This window comes from Anastrepha ludens, chromosome 2, assembly GCF_028408465.1.
Source record: "Anastrepha ludens isolate Willacy chromosome 2, idAnaLude1.1, whole genome shotgun sequence".
Taxonomy (NCBI): Eukaryota; Metazoa; Arthropoda; class Insecta; order Diptera; family Tephritidae; genus Anastrepha; species Anastrepha ludens.
The window spans coordinates 184,277,046-184,298,739 of NC_071498.1; the positions used below are offsets into that span (position 1 = coordinate 184,277,046).

Sequence of the window (21,694 nt, forward strand, 5' to 3'; positions counted from 1 at the left end):
CACGTCACTGTTGGTAGTTATACTTTCGATTTTTGGACCTTTGCACGTGGGCGAGGGCAAGTATCGTAGGCGATGGAAAACTGAGCCGTATGAGCTTTGCGACACAATAGGCATTCTGCAGCAAATAAAAAGCCAACAACCCCGTTGGCTGACTCATGTCGTCCGAATGGAAACCAAAGCTCCGGCTCTGAAAGTATTCAAGGCGTAGCAGCTGGCAGTAGCAGAGGAAAAGGAATATATCCTCTGTTTTAGGAAGATCAGGTGGAGAAGGACTTGGCTTGATTTTTTAGCACGAAAAGATACAACTGGCGCGCTTTGTCAAACTTGGTCAAAACCGCTTAAGTTGTTATCAAGAAGAGAAAGGTTTCACTAAATATACTTTAGGAAAGAAACAAGTGAACTGGTTGACTTCAAATAGAAGATTTCGAGCTACTCCGCAGCAACGTTACTACATATGAATCGAAAATCCCGTTGGTAAGCTCAAACAAAAAACGAATTGAGATGAGTAAAAAGTTAGTTTAAGTGAATTGTATATATATTATTGTTGGCAAGAACTGTGTGGTGATAAAATTGAACTTTCACTACCACAGATTTATTGCCATTCCGAAAACCGAAACAGTCAGAAAATTTTGTAAATGTGAAAAGTATTTTCCCGCGCATTCCACAATGAGGAGAAGTAAAGTAAATTATAAACAGCCATGCAAGAACTGTACAAACAATGTTGAAAAAAAGTTATTCCTACAAGGCAAGGCAACAATTACAGAGATAACATGGAAAACATATACATATAAGTGCTTAAGTACTTAGATACTAATATGTATGTATGTATATATTTCAGCATGAGATGTGGGCTCATATCCACATGTGCGGGTGATAACGCTAATTACGCACAACGGTTGCACACAACGGAATACATGCTATGTATGTTTGTGCGACGCGCAAAGTTTTGCTGGACGCTGCTCGTCCGACATTAGGTGGCAAATTCTTCTCCACATACCACTCTAATCCTTATAGTAAGCGCTGTGTGATATAAAGAGGAGTATGGTTTTTTTTTTATTTTTTTTTTTTTTTTGTTATTGAAATTTTCCTGCATTACACTTTAATTCGCACATTAAGATAATTAGTTTAATAGTAGTATGTCGCCAATGTCGGGCAGAAATTACAAGTGCAAGCCATTCTATGTATATGAAAGCACAAAGTTGGTGTAAAACATTGGAGAAAAGAGAGACGGAACTAGTGACTTTAACTGGAAGCACTGGTTGCAATAAAGAGCACGCGGCAGGCAAGGAGGCAAGGAGATGAACGTCAAAACGGATGGAGCATTTTCGGAACCTGACGCTTAGTCTTGTAAGCAGCGGGATTTCGTCTCATAATCTCGTGACACAACTTGTGCGACGGGTCGCTATTGCGAAGAAATGCACCTTGCGGTTAAATACGACGCGAGCGTAAAAACGGACGAAAGTTGTAATTTTAAAAAGAAGAGGGGCAAAGGACAGAAAAACATGAGTTCAAAAAGTAAGGTTATAAGACCTGGCGGCCGTCGTAGTCGTATGGATTAGTGCGTGTATACCATTCGGAAGTGCGCAGGTTCGAGTCTCCATACATGAAACATCAAATGAAAGAAAACGTTTTTTCTCACAGCGCTCACCCTTCGACAGGCAATAGCATGCCTCCGAGTGTATCTCTACAATGAAAAAGCCCGCAAAAAAAGCCATCTGCCGTTCGGAGTCGGCTTAAAACTATAGGTCCCTCCATTTGTTGAACAACATTAAGATGCTCACCACAATTTGGAGGAGGAGCTCGGCCAAACACCCAAAAAGGGTTTGAGCACCAAATAACCACAGGATCCACAGAATACAATCGAGAAACGGCAGTGACGTACATATAGATAAAGACGAATAAATTCACAATGATTGGAATCTTTGTGTACCCTGCCGAATCTATAAGAACGATGATCCTGCTGTCAGTATATGTCACTGGCTCTTCTTAACGTCGGTTTCAAGATCATATCGATAGTAGCAAGTGGAAGAGTGAATTGAGTCAAGGATACCCATTATTTTTTGGGTGTCAACGATTATCAATGAAGGCAGAACTAACATACTATAAGAACCACCAACAGTATAAGTATTGACTAGTGTCAGGCTCAACCATTGAAACCCAAACTGACAAACGATTGTGCAGTTATCTGTCTGAAGTGAAAATTCACAGTGAAAATCCAAAAAGTTACTCTTGTTTGCATTACAGCAGAAATCTATCTTAGACTTCTAATTCAAATTTAACAAACAAATATTTTTATGACGCTCTGCTAAATACTACGCAAAACATTTTTACTTACCACTTTTGAATGTTGCCATCAGTTTACCAGAATCACCGCCATGGTGGCAGGCGAAGAGTGATTGGTCTAATAGATCTTCGGCGTTGTAACCGAAAAGATTTTGCATTCTGAAAGCATGAAAATTTCGTTTAATTTATGAACTTTAATTGAAAACTTCCTTAAAGATATGAAAGTATGTTGATTTACTTATCATCCACATATGTAAATTTCATATCCAACGAGTGTTTTGTCAAGAATGTTGTGCTACCCAATGGAATTTCGATATTGGATGGATGTGGTATTGGTCGACCGATGGCGATCAGCACACGTTCACCTTTCATGTTGACAACCAAGTGTCCGGTGACGTGTATAACCTAAAACAGGATCACAAATACATAACGAAGTGGAATAATTAAATACTTATCTTATCGCAATTACACATACTTTATACGATGCGCTCTTGATGTTTATGCTACGTCCACGACTAGTCAATGTGCATTTAAAGCGCACGAAAAGATCGCGATGGTCGGTGGAGAGTCCCTCCTCTACCATATTCTCATCTTTAATTTTATCGGTGGTGCCGTTGCGTTTAATGTTGAGCGCCTCTTTGAGTTCGGCATGATCACACTGGTGACTGTATTCCCAAATTTGTTGGCCGAGTATGTCAATCTGAAGATGTTTAGAAAAATATCTCGTTTTAGCAAACCAATATATTTTTATACAAATCGAATAGTCATAACCTTTGCCAGTCCCAAATAATCTGTGATGTTATCCGAAACATAGGTGATATCACCATCATTAGAGAGAATAATCAGGAAGCCATCCAAGGTCTGTTTGATGAATTGGCTTGCTTCGGCGCATTTGAGCAAGTCGAACTTTTTATTAGTTTCCTTCGTTGAAGAGACTGACATTTGGGTTGCACTGTTTGAGTTGTCGTCAATATCAATGTCTAATTTCAAATCTTCAATCAGATTTTGAATTTTCGGGACTGCAAAAAGATACAGAAATACTTTAGTGTTATTTTATTTATTACAATAGTTTTTTCAATTAAGCTATTTATTCTTATATTGTATGTAAGATATGGGTTTGTACGCAGTCAGCGTCAAAATAAAGTGTACACCTCATATAGATAAGTTTTGACTATTTATTGTATTTATTTATTTTCTAACTTGAATTATTTTTCGTTATAATTTGTTCAAATTCAGCAATTTTCATCAACATTTCAATCTTTTCACTCACAATTTTTAGGGTATGCAGCTTTATAGATCACTGAATTTCGGTATAGTGCAAGTTTCAAGTGGATCAAAAATTACTGATTTTTGAGAATTTTTTTCGAAAGCAGCCTTGCGCATTTTCTCCATTTAATGCCTACTCCACTTTTTTTTACTATATATGGAAGAAAACACCCAAGACCGTCTGCAGAAAAAATTACCAAAAATCAACAGTATTTTGTAGTCGCTTGAAACTAGCATAAAGATAATAACAACTATGTTGATTTCATCAGGTTGAGATTTCATGGGGTTAAGAAATCAATATGTAAAGGGTGTTTTTTTTAGAGGTTAGGTTTTCAAGTTGGCTCTACTTATTTCGTAGATGGTCTTTTTGACAGCTGTCACTTGATTTATGCTCAGTTTGGTTTGCCATTTCGTAATGAATAGACTTACACCTGAACAACGTTTGCAAATCGTGCAAATTTATTACGAAAATAATGGTTCGGTTCGCGCGACGCATCGCGCGCTGCGTCCAATATTCGGTCGACATAATCGTCCATCAGAGTCACTAATTCGATTAACCATGGATCGGTTTCGCACCACGTTTGCTCTAGTGGATAATACGCATCCTCAGAGACGTCGTACAGTGCGCACCGAAGACGCTATTGCTGCTGTGGAGCAGAGTATCGAAGAAGACCCGAATGAGTCCACCCGCCATCGCGCGCAGCAATTGGAGATGTGCCCATCCACTTTATGGAAGATTTTGCAGAAGGATCTTGGTTTGCGGGCTTACAAAATCCAACTCGTGCAAGAATTGAAGCCGAACGTCCATCAAGCGCGTCGCACGTTCGGTGAATGGGACCAAAACGAGATGGCCACCGATCGCGATTTTCACAAGAAAATTTTGTTCAGCGATGAAGCTCACTTCAGGTTGAATGGGTATGTCAATAAGCAAAATTGTCGCATTTGGAGTGAACATAATCCACAAGCCATTGCTGAGACGCCGTTACATCCTCAAAAAGTCACTGTTTGGTGTGCTCTATGGGCAGAGGGAATCATTGGTCCATATTTCTTTAAAAATGAAGCCGGCCATAATGTTACAGTCAATGGAGAGCGCTATAGAGCCATGATTAATGACTTTTTCGTGCCTGAATTGGACGATGTTGATGTGGACGACCTTTGGTTCCAACAAGACGGCGCTACATGCCATACAGCCAACGCAACAATCGATTTATTAAAGGAAACTTTTGGTGAGCGCATTATCTCGCGCCGTGGACCTGTGGCGTGGCCTCCAAGATCGTGCGATATAACACCGCTGGACTATTTCTTGTGGGGCTATGTGAAGTCGCTTGTCTACGCAGAGAAGCCCGAGACGATTGACGTCTTGGAAGAGAATATTCGGCGCGTTATTGCTGACATACGGCCCCAATTGCTGCAAAAAGTGGTCGAAAATTGGGTCTCTCGGCTGGAATTTATTCGAGCCAGCCGCGGCGGCCACTTGCCCGAAATCATTTTTAAAACATAATGGCAAACCCTTATCTTTATAATAAAGCTAAATTCTTGGCCATAACATTAAATTATATATGTCTTATTTCGTTTTGAAAACCTAACCTCTAAAAAAAACACCCTATATATTTATTGTATTTTAATAATTTCAAATTAGCGCTTATCTTTTTCATGGATAGGTAATGAAATGGTTGAACTACCACTTTGGTACTCCCCAAATATCACTAAAGCATGCAAAAACATGAGACATCTCCAACCGGCAGATATCTACACCCAGCCAGAGCTATTGATGCCTAAAAATGCTACCATGTCCCTTGAGAAATTACCTCCATAAGCCAACCTCCGATAACCTGATTGAATTTGAGCAGCGAGGGAAATTTCGCAAAAGTTGATAAGAAGTAAATGCATAAGAAGTAAATGCGACATTCAGGGCAAAAGTAATATACAAAAAAGTGGGCGCGGTTTTATTCGATCTCAATAGTGTTCATGTCAAATCTAAGTGAGGTGGAGAGTAATAAATGTCCCGAGTTTGAGCGAATTTTCTCGAGATACACGCCTTGGCCAAAAGATAGATAGATAATACTTCGTGAAGTTTGCACTTCGACCTCACGGCCTTTTGTGCCCTTTACTCATCACAGTACCTCAGGAGTCCCCTGAGATTGGTTGCAGAAACGACAAATATAATAGACCAAATCTCGATCATGTGCAGATATGACTGCGCAATCTGCAGTGGCCTGTTTATCTCAGTTTATCCTTGGGGAGGGTTATAAGTTACAACCTCTTTCGGTTGTAACCTCCCAGTAAGGATTTCGTCTGGCGTAGCCCCATATTTCGGTGCCAGAAATCCTCCATTAGCCCTAGCAATCGACTCCTAAGCTTCTCCTTGATTTGTGTTTTGTGTTGCCCAATAGCAAGGAAGGGATCGGGAAGGAGAAATAAGACAAATATTTTGTGTTTACGTGCAATATCTCAAATTTTACTTAGTTTAGAGAGGTTTATTATCATTTATTTGATTTGCTTCTCAATAAAGCAGTTCAGGGCATACCGTGAGATTTAAGATTATATTTGATCAACTGTAAAATTGGCACTCAACATTTTATTCAAGTTTTTATTTAATTCTTATCGACTATTATTCAAATTTTACTTACAGAGCTGTAGCATTTCGCGAACTTTCAAAAACGCTATAGCAATGCGCATTACAGATGCTTTGTCCAATTGGTTGACGTCCTCTTTGCGGAGTGGCAGAATCTGTGCCAAGTCACTGAAGATTTCCGTTTCGCGTGAACGCCGGCATCTGGCTGCATCACGTGATTTCTCTTTCCGTTTTTCATTATTTCTGCAAAACACAAAACAAATACCAAAAATTTAATAAAGCATTCAAAAATATCCGAAAACCTTATTAATCTCAAATTAGTTGTGAGCTAGATGCAATTTTCGAATAACAAAACTAAATAAATTGTAAACAAATAATTAAGACCGGATGTGACACCCCACCTCCCTTTCAAATAAAAAAAATGCTGCGATTCATCTGCGCACACACTGACATTGGTCGGTAAAGGTAGGAAATCTGGCATTTGCATTACAACGTCGCTATGATCACGTTCACCAGGCACTCATTGCAGTCACTGACGTTGCAGTTACATTTTAGCATGGCATTCCCCCATACCCGCCCATTGCATGCCACTATTAATGGCAATTTGAAACACGTTTCTTTTTTTTGCAAAAATTCCGTGCATACATAATACAGTACTGGGCAAAAGTATTGGCACTGGGCAACTACATACAAACTTAATGGAAACAGCCTACAATCAATTTTGCTTGAATTTTAATATTACCACACCTTAAAAGTTTAATGAATAGATAGCGAACACATTCAGCTTCCACGACTCTTGTCATTCGTATGTGGTTGGCATGCAAAGTTGAACATACCTTGCCCACATCCTTCTGACATTAATCCAAAGAGCATTGGTGGAGGTAGTTGGAGCAAAGGTTCAGAAGTCGGTCAGTTTCAAGCAAGTCCAAGCAAACATCTTTAAACGAGGAATGGAAATATATTGCTGACGACACTACAACAAATTTTTCCAACCAATATCAACTTATTTGAACGCATTATAACGGCAAAAATGCATGCCAATGAAATATTGAATTACATTTTTATTACTAATTTTTAGTTTTACTGCATTGTGTGCTATTATTTTGCTTCTCTACGAGCGGAAAGCAATTTTATGTTTATTAATTAGTATTAACAAAATATAGAACATTCTCATGAAAATTTTCTTATATGATAAATGGATAATTAATTTATGATAAGATAGAAAAGTTTCGAGAAAATGAATATTGTTTATATTTTAACTAACTTTGGATATGAATTTACTTACATATCGCACTTGTTACGTTAAAGCGTAACAACTCAAAATTTTCCAATTTTAGTTTTTTGCAAAACAAACAATGTACAGTGGTCATCTCTACCCACTGTAAAAATCGTTCAGTGGTTTGTCTAGTCTTGCGTTAAAAAAACCGTTATGACTCTCTCTTTGTTTTCAGAATGACTTCTTTTGTCTCAACTAAAGAGTTACATTTTTAGTTGTCTCCAAGTGACTGAACAAATTTGTGTCATATAAAGTGTAACATTTTGAATCGTGCCTGTTTACAACCAAACGGTTTGCTTAAAATATAACACTAAGTGTATAAAAAAATTTCAGGAAAAGTGTAACAACTCAAAAATTTGTTATTTTAGCGCAATTACTAAACAAATAAGAATGAAACAACCGTTATATTGTTTTTAATGAAATTTTCGTGCAATTACATATTTTTTTCCTTGTAATATATTATTAATATTTACGGAAACAGTTTTTCGTCTCTACTGAAAATGTTTAGATTTTTAGTTGTTACGCTTCAACGTAACAAGTGCGATATGTTCGCAAGTGTAATTGCAACAACATTAATAGAAAAATAAGAGTAAAAACAAGCTGGAACATCGTCTATGACGCCGATTATTGCAATGTGCATGTGGAAATATATGGCATCGAGCAGATGAACGATACTAAAAAAAAAAGCAAGAAAAATACAAGAATATTCGTCGCCAGTTAGACGAGAACAGTTATTCACTTTTGAGTTAATAATTGAATAGAATTGACGAAAATTTAAAAAGCTGTAAAATAAATGCTAGGTTGGGCGGGCGTGTATGAGAAAATCTCATATTCGCTCTCGGAGACATAATTGCCAATTTTGAATTCCCACTGTGATTGGCGTAGAGGTGCATAACTATTCTAACCGTTGGACCTAAAATTAAATAAGACAATTTTCTGGCCATCTCAGATCATCTCCAATCTCGATCAAGCTGGTGAAGAAAATTGACTTCAAATGTTGAATTCGTTTCAACTGCAGCCCTGGACCATCGAAGTAGGTAGTGGAAAGTCGATTCCGTATTTTTTTAATCGTTACTACTTCTGCAGAGGAAGCTTGAGGATAATAATTGCAAGTGATGGCTCCAATAAAAATATTTACTACAGCCTTACTCGCTATTTTGTATGCGATTTACCTAAACCTTAAAACTGCTAAAAATTAATCATCAAACATTTTCAGTACAGCCATTATATGGTGAAGAGTCCATGTGGGCCTCGGAGAAGATATTTTATAATTTGTTGAGACATATTTTAAATTAAAAAGGTTTTTTATTTACTTAGTTTTAATAGACGCACTTATTTTTCCAATAAAGTCTAATTCTTTCACCATTTAGACTCAAACAGTTGGACGACTTCAGTTGGTATTTTGTTTCCAATTTTAAACAATTGATTTTTGGAACTATCAAAGTTCCTACCTTAATTACTATCTACTTGCAAATTGTCCTAATTGCTATAATCGAATGGATGTAAGTCTGTAGAAGACGGGGACCATTCTGCCGATGATATGAAGCTTGGAAATTTTTCGCGACAGAAATTTTGGTAATTCTGTTTTGTGTGCAGGAGCAGAAACTTGTTGGAAACAAAATGGTCTATTCCCATTCTATCTCCATTGAATGAGGTTTCAGATAATTTATTAAATAAAAATTTTAGACAATATTCCGCATTTATTTTGACGCCTTAATGAGTAAAAAGAAGTGGTAGCGTGCCACATTTGCAGCTTGGAATCGTTTTACAGGGGTATTTTATTCCATCATGTTCTTAAAATTTTCAAAAAATGTTTCAACTATATTTCGAACTCATTTCAAAACGTCTGATATGTAACTACACAGCTCCGAATAGGCAACTTCTTTTTGTACTATGTTCTACATACATTAATTTTTAAGAACACCTTGTTGTCATATATAGGGGAAATGGATTTTATTCTTCAAATATTTTATTTCAATCCATCTTTAATTATTTTTTCACTTTTCTTATCGTAAGTTATGTCATTTAAAATAAATATAAATTGGAGCTGATCCCTCTATGCGGCCCTGAGTTTGTCCAATGGTTCCGTAATATGAGCAATATTCCATTTCACAAGCTATTCGAAGCAAACCTCGAGAAAAGTTCGAATTTTGAGTGTGAATAAAGTTGCGTGGAACTGTTTTGTTAAACCTGTGAGAAAAACAGCTGTTTGCTAAACAATATACAATTTCATATTTCAACTGCGAATAATAACAAAAATAAAAAGATAAGCCCGCGCTATTCTAATTTTTTCCCCCACAACATTTCCAAAACAGTTTCTTAAATCACAAGTCATCTTCGTATTAAAATGCGAGTGAAAAAGTTTTGTCCATATCATGATCGGAATTTTCAAATGCTGAGATTCAGTTTTAAAAGTTCGAGAAATTATTGTATTTGTGTTTCATAGGTAAACTTTTGGTCAACTATAAAGAAGTTATTTGAGGCACCTGTTGTTAAAGGAATGTTTTGTTCTGTCTCTTTAATTCTGATTACACTACAGCAGGTGGCCAAAGACAAAATACTGTATGTAACAAAAGTGAGCAAGTTATACCTATCTTTATATATATGTATATATAAATATAGTGCCCTTACTAGTATGTAACAAAACTCGGTCTTACGACTCAAAAAAAGAACTATTGAAAATCAGCACGAAGTTTTATGGTAGAGGTTTGAACTAGATTTTATTGAGCTATAAAGCTGCATAATCAGAATTTTCTTAAATTCAACGAATTTTTGATGAAAATTTCAAGAATTTTGTATAAATGTTGAAACTGTGATTAATAGCTCTTCGTTACAGCAATAAGAATATTTTTATACAAAATAACAAATGAGTTTTGACGTCACGTCGGTAGATAACGGAAATCTTGCCTTCTGCAACACTACATGGAAGATAGTCATAAAAAATATCACTGGTGTATATTGTTTGTTTTTGTTTGAGATGTTTTTATGAAATTACTGTTTATATTCCATTCGGCTGCAGTGGTGGCTGGCTACCATTCGCCAGTGCCCCGAGTTCGCAACCTGTTGAAGGCACGAAACACCAGAAATGATAAAAATGTTTTTTCTAATAGCAGTCGCTCCACGGCATGCAATGACGTATACAAATGTATATTATTAGAAATCAAAACAATATAGACATATTTTATTTCATCCTTGTCTGTATAAATTGTATAAAATTTCATTACGAAATCAAATTCACGCCGGGTTGTTCCAATTATTTGGAAGCAAAAGCTGTCCAATATGTTATGAATCATCAAAAAGAGGTTACTTTCCTATACTGTACATGAATTTAAAGAACGATTTAAGCTTTTTGATAAAAATAAATTAATACTCGCATTCGATTGAGAGGGGTAATGTCAAGAATTACTTCTTCATAAATAATTAAAATGCATTAATCACGGTGTCAAAGTAGTCTTTATGAACATACGACCATTTGGAATAGAACTACAAGTTAGCAACAAACATGGAAAGATATAAGCAAAGCAAAGGAGACATAAACTGATAAAATATACAAATTATCATAAGCCCAAGGCAATAAATTGCAAGTAAGCTACTTTGAAGCCAAGAAGGAAAGAGCACTGAAAAACATTCGAGTGTGAACATTAAAATGATCTACAGATGACAGCAGACAGCAGACGAATGTAATCTCGTTCAATTATATGTATGTATAGTATTGTACATAGATTTATACGACACATAAAAAAACATTAATGTAGAAATTATTAAACAATTAAAGTTTTAATTTAGGGTGCTCTGAAATTGTGATTCTTTCAGTATATATATTTTTACAACATCCCCGTTAGCCCATAATCACATATGTATACGCTATAGACCAATTTCGAGTCTTTTCGGATTTCTTTTTCCTTCTAAATGTTGCAAACTTTTTGTTTGTTTGTCGAAAAAAATATAATTTTCAGGACTGCGTTTGCATGGTCAAATTTTCATTAATCGCGTATATGAGAATATGAATGTGAACCAAGAATGATAGAAACAATATTGCGGCCATCAGAGAGTGCGTGACGTCACATTAGTGTAGTTGTGCAGTGTTGCCACCCGCTTACTCTTCGCAATAAATTTAGTGCTTTTTTATACCCAAAATACGAAGATTTTTGGGTTTATCGCTTGTTTCTCTTTTTTTAATTTAAAGCTACCAAAACTGTAAGATAAAAAAATCTGAATAATTGAAAAAAGCTAAAACAGGTCACTCTTGCATTTAAAGCTTTTGCTATTTGAAATTTGATTCTTATAAAATTTGATGTTAAGATGCCAGAATATTGGATCTTCTTTTCTCAGCTCTTCTTAATATTTAAAACCTTTTTATAAATTTTTAAAAGCCTTTGAATTTACTGAATACGAATTAAAGTCATAGAGGTATATTCATATTACAAAGCAGAAACAAATGGCAGATGATGCTGAAGATACTATAACGACCTTCTTGAAAAAGGAGTACAGTAGGTTCTGTTTTTATGCGGTAGATACGTTCCGCAAGAAACAGCATAAAAAAAGCTACTAGTTCTATAGTAAAATTATAGATACGTTTCAAAGTGCTAAAACCGCATAAATCTGAAATAATGTAATAAAATCGCATAAAAAAGGGCACTAGTCCCATATTATAACTATAGATACGTTCCATAGACCGCATGAATCTGAAATAATTAAATAAAATCGCATAAACAAAATATTGTATTTTTGAAAATTATATCTTTATTTAAGAAACGTCTGAATCGAAAAATAAATTTAAGTCAGAAATATATTAGAATCAGACAATACCCACATGTTGCGCGTTCGTTTAGGATTTGGCGTAAAATCACTTTCGTCACTTGAGGAAATGTACACGTCTCATCTAGATAGTTATGCAGGCGGTTCCATACTTGTAGGGTTAGCATTTCTGATGTAATCTGTGATGAGTTTTTGCTGAGCTGGTTTAGAATCTTGTTTATATGTACAATTCCCGATAGGTCGACATGCATTTTGTAATTAAAAAAAAACCGCACTATTTCAAAACCGCATAAAAAAAACCGCATAAAAACAGAACCTACTGTACCTTATTACACGAATTTGAGAATTTGTAAAGTTTCTTTGGCCATACGTGAACACACATGTGCATACATATAGAATCGTAAAAAATATGTTTATTAAGCTTCGCCTTATGCAATTCTCTACGAATTCTTAATAGCGCATACGTATACGGATTCGAGAATCTGCGCTTAAAACAATCACAAGTTACGCATTGAAATCCCTCGCTTTATTAAAAATGTTGAGTTTTGTTCATTTTTGATTTGATTACAATTAGTTTCGGTTATGAGAAGATTTTGCACGCTTACTTGGGTATTCGTCGGAATTAATATTTGGTGACGCGAAGAAGTGTACTATGAACTAAGTGTAGGACTTGAATGGGCAGTAAACAATTTGCGCACGCGCACGTCGAATTGTAAATGACGTTTGATGTGTGCGTGTTTGGCCTACTAACGAATTTTCATGTAGACATTGGAGAAAAGCAGAGGGACGAGAAATAAATTTGAGTACCTTTTTATAAAAAAATCTAAGCAGTTTTCCCAAATAACCGCGTTTATTTCACCAAATTCTTTTTTAAGAGCATAAAAACTTTAATTACTGGAAAATTCCTTTCTGCAGCTTATTTATGTACGTATATATGCCGGATGTTATGGTAGGCTTAAAAAACTTGTATCTCGTATCTTAGCACCGAACCGGCTCAAAAGCGCTTTCTCAAACTTATCTTTGTTAGGGGTTTTGTGTGGACAAATGTTGTTGTCCAAATTGTTTATATTATACTTGGAAATGATACACGGAAAAGGCAGTTTTGGGGACCAAGAGTTGCTGGGATTAAAGAAGGCGAGAGTGATGCTATTGTGGTGCGCTGCGAGGAACCGTAAAGATTCCAATTATGGTGCTTAACGGAGGCAACGTCACATTGTGGTCGCAAGGTCCTCTCTCTGTGAATATGAAGACCCGAACAAGTCTTAAGATGGCACCACTCGCACTGATTACATCTAACCGAAGTTAAGTTCGCGTCGAGCTGTCTTCTGCAAAGAGAACAAAAATAAACTTCGGGTCCATGGGTAGAGTCAATGCCAGCCTGAAGAAGTATTTGGAGCAGCCTTGCTGCATAGAACTACTCCTGCAACAACAGACGAGGCGTAAAGTTCAGCGTAGTATAGACAGCTGGTTTATTGGGTGGCAGCAGTTTATTTATTAGTGTACATGAGTGTGATATCACTAAGCACCTTTGAATAAAATTCTTGAGTTTTGTCGCTCGGTGATTCCTAGGTTCGCTTTTATTGGAAGAACTTGATACGATGCGTTGAGCAGTCGACGTGTGTGCATTATTTGAGCTGCGAAATGAACTATTAATATTATGTAGGTTTATTAGCGCACAACAATGTGCATTACTTTTTGATAACCAGGGGGACTCTTGGGGAGAAGACTGGACTCTTATTGCGAAGAGCTTTATGCAACGCGGTTGCACTTTGAGTTTACCATTTCATTAGAGCTTTGAGAGATGCAGCGTTCTGGTCTGCAAGTGAAATAATAAACAATTACGCAACTTACTACATACACTTCTCACAAAAATTAAGGGAACAGTAAAATTTCCTAAATTTCTTAGTGATTTTTGAAAAGCTGTATCTCGGTTAAAAATGGTCGCACGGAGTTCTGACAAAAAACAATTTGAAGCTTTGAACTTCTAGTTTTAAGATCTTTGAGCAAAAGTTTTTTTTTATTTAACAGTTATTTTGTAATCGTCAGTTAAAGGGCGACACAAAAATTTTCGAAATTTTTTCCATGATTTTTTTTTTGATTGCACGGGCTTGGCAAAATTTTTCCGACTAAAACTAGCCATACAGTCAACTAGCTTGATAATTAAGCTTCAATTTGCTTTTTTTGAATTCTCGCTACGATCATTTCTCTCTGAGATATCCGCATTTTACGAAAAAAGACCATTTTATCTTTGATCATTGATATCTCAGCAACTTATAGCCCCACAATAAATAAAACAATGGTTTTGGAAAGTAGAAAAAATGTTCTATAAGATCCTAATTTAATTTCCTGAGAAGTATCTTATGAAATTAAAAAAAAAATATATATATAAACAAAATTCAAATTTTCAGTATTATTGTTGCTGAACAAATTATTTTTGGCAAATTAAAAAAAAAAACTAGAAGTTCAAAGCTTCAAATTGCTTTTTGTCGGAACTCCGTGCGACCATTTTTCACCGAGATACAGCTTTTCAAAAATCACTAAGAAATTTAGGAAATTTTACTGCTCCCTTAATTTTTGTGAGAAGTGTACTTACAGGCGGGATGGGTCTCAGACCCATCAGCCTATCCTCCTTCATCCTCAAAACTCTCGAGCGATTGTTGGATGTATATCTCAGGGAAAAGATTACAGACTCAACGATCTCACCCTCTCAACATGCCTATCTCAAAGGAAAGTCCACAGAGACAGCTCTTCATGAGGTTGTAAGTGCGATTGAGAGGAGCATAGAATACAAGCAATACTCACTAGTCGCTTTTCTCGACATAGAGGGGGCCTTCAACAATGTTACGACAAGAGGCTCTTAGCATGGGGGCTCAACGAATGGATAGAGAACATGCTCAAAACTAGAATAATCATCGGTGAGGTAGGCAGCAGCACGATAAAACGCTCTGTCAACAGGGGAACCCCTCAGGGAGGCTTATGGTTTCAGGAATGTTTCCAACCACAATCAGTGAGATTATGGAAGGAGCTCTGGTATTACTCAGCAATTGGGCCACGGACTGTGGTTTAAGTGTAAACCCGAGAAAAACTGAACTGATGCAATTCACCAAGAAAACCAAGGTGCCAAACTTTAATCTCCCAAAACCAAACGGCGTCAGCCTCACGCTAACCAAACAGGCAAAATACCTAGGGGTTATCCTGGACCCCAAACTCAGCTGGAAGTCCAACGTAGAGTACAGGGTAAAGAAAGCAAATATAGCACTTTACACGTGTAAGAGAATGTTGGGAAAAAATGGGGCCTCCTACCAAAATTATCCAACTGGTCCTACACAGCCATTGTAAGGCCAATACTAACATATGCGGCGCTGGTTTGGTGGCCTGCAACAGAAAGGAAATACAACAAAACTAAGCTGAACAAGATAGAAAGAACAGCGTGTATCCTAACTACAGGAGCGCTTAGCACCAATCCTACTGAAGCGCTCAATGTACTAACACATCTATTGCCATTAGATTTACACATTAAAACAATAGCTACTTGCAGCGCGGTGAGACTCAGAGACATAGGAAGCTGGACAACAAGGTCGTACGGTCACAGTAAGATCCTCCTACAGGGACCCCCGCTGCTCAAAAACGGATCAGACTACACAATCCCCGACCTAAACTTCAAGAAAGGCTTTACGGTACGTTTTCCACCGAGAGTCGAGTGGAGCAAAGGAGAGGTGATTGGAAGATACGACATCGAAATTTATACCGATGGTTCTAAGATGAACTGTGGTGTGGGAGCTGGCTTCCATTCGGAGCCACTCAACCTATCTCAATCAATTCGTCTTCCTGATTATGCCACCGTGTTCCAGGCAGAACTTTTAGCGATCAGAGAAGCATGCAAATCCCTAGAACTCTACAAGGAAGTTGGTGCAAGAATAGCTATCTTCTCAGACAGTCAAGCAGCTATTAAGGCCTTAGACTCCAACTACATTTCATCCAAACTGGTCCTACAGTGTAGAGAGGAGCTGAAACTGCTCAGCCATTGGCTTGAAATTACCCTGATATGGGTTCTCGGTCATAGGAACATACGGGGCAATGAGATAGCGGATGAGCTAGCAAGAAAGGGCTCGACACTAGACATAGCAGAGGCGGTGGCAGTCTCCACCCCACTGAACACACTAAAAGCATCCATTGCTTCACACTATCATGCTTTAGCCGAAAGAAGATGGAAGCAAATACCTAAATGTATTACAACAAAAAACACATGGCCGTCATACAAAATCCAAAGGACGAATGACCTGCTAGGATGTTCTCGACCAAACATTTCACGCATCACTGCAACCCTTACAGGGCATTGGAAAGTAGGGGATCATGCAGCTAGACTCAATCTACCCTTCAATCCTATCTGTAGAAGCTGTCAAGCGGAAGGGGCGAAGGAAAGTCTTTTCCACTATTTATGTGAATGTCCGGGACTAGCCAGGGCACGACTCCGATCCTTCGGTAAGCCTTTCCTACAGCAAGTTAAGGAAATCTCAGACATTGAGATAAAGGATTTGCTGCTATACTTGGACCTCACTAAATGGATCTGACTTGAAAAAGAAAAAAAAAAAACCTTAATCATCATCACACGAGATAGTGGTAGTAAAACGGTGCTGGTCACTAATTAGGAGCATATTCAGCTCAGAAATGCTCAACCACCTCAACAACAACAACAACAACAGGCGGGATTGAATTTAAGCGGAAGTAGATTAAACAAATATGTATATGAACAGAAACTATAGGAATTGAAATCGAGGCTGATGGGTGTGCAACTACCAATTTTTTACAGATATTTTCAACAAATGTGCTTTCATTTTCACCGATAATTTCACTACCTTAATAATTAAGGTCGTATATTTTATGTTGATTAGAAACACGCAGAAATTCCATGAAAGTAGCGCCACGCTTGTTACTCTCCCTATTTGGACTCGCTCCCTCTCTCTATGTCCCTCTCTGCGTCTACTTTTCATTTGGCATGCCTACGCGTTAGCTATTTTAATTATTGATAAGCAACTAAGACTCGAGTAAATGTTGTCATAACATGAAACTAATATAAGCATTACCTTACGCCGACAAATGGAAATTGGAGATAACAACAAAGGAATCGAGTCATACAAATATTATAGCAAATTTGGTTATTTTTTCCTTTAAGTGCATTGTTTGGAGACAGCCTTAGGTTTTAGGCACCTTCTAGAAGAAAATTATAAGTGGAGTGAAATATTGATAACATAATTAGTTTTTATCTATTTTTCTCGTTTGTTGGTATATTTCAGATTTAATTGGATCATTGAAAACAAGAATAGTAAGACGCATCCAGTCTTCAGGAATATAATTCTAGTTTCGCCTGTAAATATTTTAGTTAGCCTGGCTCTTAACTTTTTCACTACAGGGGCTAATTTCTGTCGAGCATCAGGCGACCGATATTAGAAAAATATATAGAACTTTCATACTGCAACTTTTCATTCAATATTTTCAAAAAAAATAATACAGGATTGAGTTGGAAATGGTGCATAACATCTTGTTGTTGTTGTTGTAGTAGTAACTTTGCATAACATCTTCTTTAGAAGTACTATCAACATTGCAACTCTATTGCTCAACCACAGCAGTTGAAGCTGCCACTCATATATACAGAAAGTTTCATGTACGATATCGAATTCTATCTAAACGTTTTTTCTGCATCGGGACCTAGATGTCGGTGTTTCTAATTTCACATTCACGAATTTTTGGTCTGCTAGTCTTTGCATAAAAAAGCTTTGAGAACTCTGCATTCTTCCTCAGGTTAAAAACTCTCTTGCAAAGGTAGAAATAACAGTGTTGTGCATAGAAGGTTAAGACCAGAAGTATACAAATTACAACGACAAACAAAAATTCGACACTTACAGAAAGTCTTCAATGTCAACGCATTGTATGAAGTGGCAGGGTTCATATTTGTTCTGCTCATTACCGTAGCAATAGGAATATGACCACGGAACATTCCCACTACACGGTGCGTGACCCAGCAATCGCTGTACATTTACACCAGGCGCGCCGGTTGGCGCCTGTTGATAATAGCCGGCACTCCGTTCTTGCACAGAAGGCAAACGAGTATCCGACACACAACCATCGCTAATGCCGCTGTGCACAGGATACGATGGTCGTGCGGTCGGCTGTTGACTAAGCCATTTGCGGTGTGAGTCAATAAATTGTTCGTGGTACGGATGCTGCGAAAAGTGTTGTTGTCCATATTGTTGTGGCACTTGCACTGGTTGATTGGGTATATTTTGTTTTTGAATGAACTGTTGTGGCGGCTGGAAGCTCTGTTGCGATTGTATATGCTGCTGTTGCAAAGGATGCAGTGGCTGTTGAAATCGGTGCCTCGGCAACTCTTGTTGTAGCGCATACGCATTTTGTGATCGATCGTTCTCAATTGGATACGTTATTCCCGGTACTGCTTCGAGCGCGGGATAGTTACGTGGTGGATAAACGGTTACGCCGTACGATTGCTCTTCACGTTGGTAAGACTGGCACCGTTGAAGTGGTCCATTGCACGTCACGACATTATGCTGCTGTGGTACTGATCCAATTGATGATTGCATTATTTGTTGCGGGGCATTAGACTGACTTTGTACTTGCGTATTTGATGTCTGTTGATATTGCTGCGGAACCCATAAAGCACATTCACCATTTTCACACACCTTCCCATCGCCACATCCACAAGTACTCCGAAACCCGAAATCGGAAAGACTTTCTTCTTGCTGTTGCGTCGGCATTAATGCCGCGAATAATTGATTTGTGGTGTTTATGGTTTCCAGATTAGAATGCAATGGCTGAGCAAGAAATTGTGCTTTCTTTTCTGGTGCAAACTCTGATTGTTTCTGCTGTAATTCTTGTACTGGTTCCTGCTCGTAGCATTGATGTTCGCACTCGTATAGTTGGCATTCCCAACAGAGATTTTTCAACAATTTATCCAAATTGTCATCGTAGAGGGTGGGCGCCTCCTCCATGAAAGTGGAGGTAGCCCATGAATTGGGATTCTCAAACATTTTCAAATAATTTTGTTTCGCTTTATCTCTCTTATTTAATTTTTTCACTTTTTTACGAAGCTTATAAAATTATTATATATGTATGTATGTTTGGTATAACATTTATCAAATTAAAATGTATTCTTCTGTTTTTTTCGCTTTGAGTTATGTTGTCTCTATCAACACGAAAAAACTACACTTTTCGTCAGAAAGAGTTACTTTCTAAAAGGCTTTAAAAAACCTTCCTCTTGTTGAACAAATTTTATGAAATTTCACAATTTGTAGATTTGCACACTCGGCAAGACAAGATTGTGAGACAGGTCAACCGTCGCGCGAGCGATCGATAATGTCAGACGACGTCCGCTACTCACGACGAAGTATATTTAAAATGAGTAGAAACCCTCACTTACTAAAATGTTGCATGTACTTGTATTTAAACGAAAGCTAATATTTTTCAGAGCAAAAAGAAAGCTCATTTAACAGTTTCATGCTCACCATAAGGCCTAGTCATTTACATTGCTCTTAGCTCGTGGTTCTGAGCGGAAAAAATTAAAACAAATACATTCCCGAGCGTAGTCCTTATCGGCCCGGAGCACGGCAGTGATAAGATATGGCTATTAAATCGCAAAAGCAAAACAGAACTGACATGCAAGGTGCGACAAGCAAAGAAGAGCGGCAAGAAAATAATGAAACAGAGACAAGGGATGTTATAACTGATCAGTTGGCAGTGGTGGTTTCAATATGGCTTATCAATAAATGAGATGTATAAGAGTTGGACAGATATTAGTTCTGCGAAGAACGATTACCACAAAATAGCTAGTAAACATACTCATTAATCACGTGCGTGAATTGTTGAAACGTCACTTGTAAGAGTATGTATAGGAAGATTCCCTACCATGCAAAAAAAACAGTCAATACTTTGGTGCTGGTTGTCAAATCCTAAAACCAAATTATTGGTTGCTCCGATAATTATGATGTGGTTGTGTCGCTTTTAAATGCCGTAATTGATAATAATTACACAAGTAGAAGTAAACGAAGCGGTTAATATATACAGCGCTGCTAATAATTATTAACTCTTCGTATTTTTTTTTTTGCGAATAAATCTATTAACTTATGGTTTAGCGTAAAACATATCGATGTAATAGATTGATCAGCGCAGTCCCCGGATCTGAACTCCATTGAGAACTTGTGAGAGCTGGTTAATAGGCGTACAGATAGGTGTAGCGTGAGAAATGGCGACGATCTCTTCAATAGACCACAAGAGGCCTGGCATTCAATTGCGATTAAAACCATCGATCATTTAATTGCATCAATGACAAAATGATGTAGCGCAATAATAAAAAGCAATGAATTTGTTATTCAGTAATGGTTATCTTAATTTTCATTTTGTTTTCAAAAGATTCCATTTGATTTGTCTACCTATTTATCGAGTTGTTATAAAAAATTGAATTGAATTTTCCATAAGGATAGATTTTGGTTAATTTGAAAACATTTAATAAAAGTACGTATGCTTAACTAAAATAATTACCTGGTATTTAATTAATAGCTGAACTCAGTAAAGGTAAATTTTTGCTAATCTGATATGATTTGTTGCAATATGGTTTATTAATGGTTTTGTTCAGTCTGTTTTGTTAACATTGCACTTTTTGAACGGAAAGAAATTGAAAGAAATCGAAAAAAAATTTAGACTCTAGAAGCTATGGAAAATACAAGGAGAAAGCGCTTGCAAAATTAATATTTAAATCACAGTGTGTGGTTAGAAACTTGCATGAAAGCTATGCGGCGCTTAGAGAAACATCTGTCACTGGAACTTCTTTCTTCTAGCAACTAGATGCCCCTATGAAGCTCCAAAATTATAGTACAAAAGGAAAAATAACACAGGCCGACAAAATTTAACCAACATTCAGACCCAGAAACCAGACTATATATTTCCGAAGGTTTATGATGCGCTGAATCCAAATCTGGCCTCAGAATTGCTCTATTAGTTTGAGTTTTCGAGATATCCTAACCTAAAAGTGCAAAAAACCCCATTTTTGCCCATATTTGAGGTTATGTAGCCTTGCAGATGTTTTCTTTCACCAAAATTAAAGGATGGCATCTTTAACTACAATCCTTCTTTTTTCAAATGGCGTTTTGTTTGCTCAAATATATTATCATTTTTTTTCGCAGAGATATCGCATTTTGAAATTTTCATGTTTCGAAATTTTCCTACACCTGAAAATCGATTAAGATAACATAGACATGATATATTCGATTACTAATTTTCTTGAATTGAGTCTTATTTTTCTTAAAATTTTGTCTCACACCATAAGTGTGCTGACTCACCACATCCCTACACTATCTAACCTTTGGGTACCGAGTCACACACAGCCCTAACCCCTAGAAACCACCCCTATCATACCGCGATCAGGCTAACCCACATAACCGCAAGCAGGCTTTCCCACAAACTCCAAATTTACATACTATTAATCCATATATTTCAGGCCCTCAAACCCAAGAAAATTAGTAAGCGAC

General features: G+C 37.2%; 1 protein-coding gene across 2 annotated transcripts in view; it reads right to left on the reverse strand.

Annotated features, from left to right (window-relative positions):
• LOC128856094 (protein similar) overlaps positions 1–21,694 on the reverse strand; it is a 196,371-nt gene that overhangs the window by 141,407 nt on the left and 33,270 nt on the right. Inside the window, exons 1-6 of one of the 2 annotated variants that reach the window (XM_054091472.1) lie at positions 18,060–19,216; positions 6,180–6,367; positions 3,055–3,302; positions 2,759–2,983; positions 2,522–2,688; positions 2,336–2,442 (exon numbers count right to left, since the gene is read on the reverse strand). In XM_054091472.1, coding sequence (XP_053947447.1) covers positions 2,336–2,442; positions 2,522–2,688; positions 2,759–2,983; positions 3,055–3,302; positions 6,180–6,367; positions 18,060–19,201 — 2,077 coding nt within the window. In that variant the 5' untranslated portion in view covers positions 19,202–19,216. Of the gene's footprint in view, positions 1–2,335; positions 2,443–2,521; positions 2,689–2,758; positions 2,984–3,054; positions 3,303–6,179; positions 6,368–18,059; positions 19,217–21,694 lie in introns of those variants that run through there. The other variant, XM_054091473.1, reaches the window with a different exon arrangement.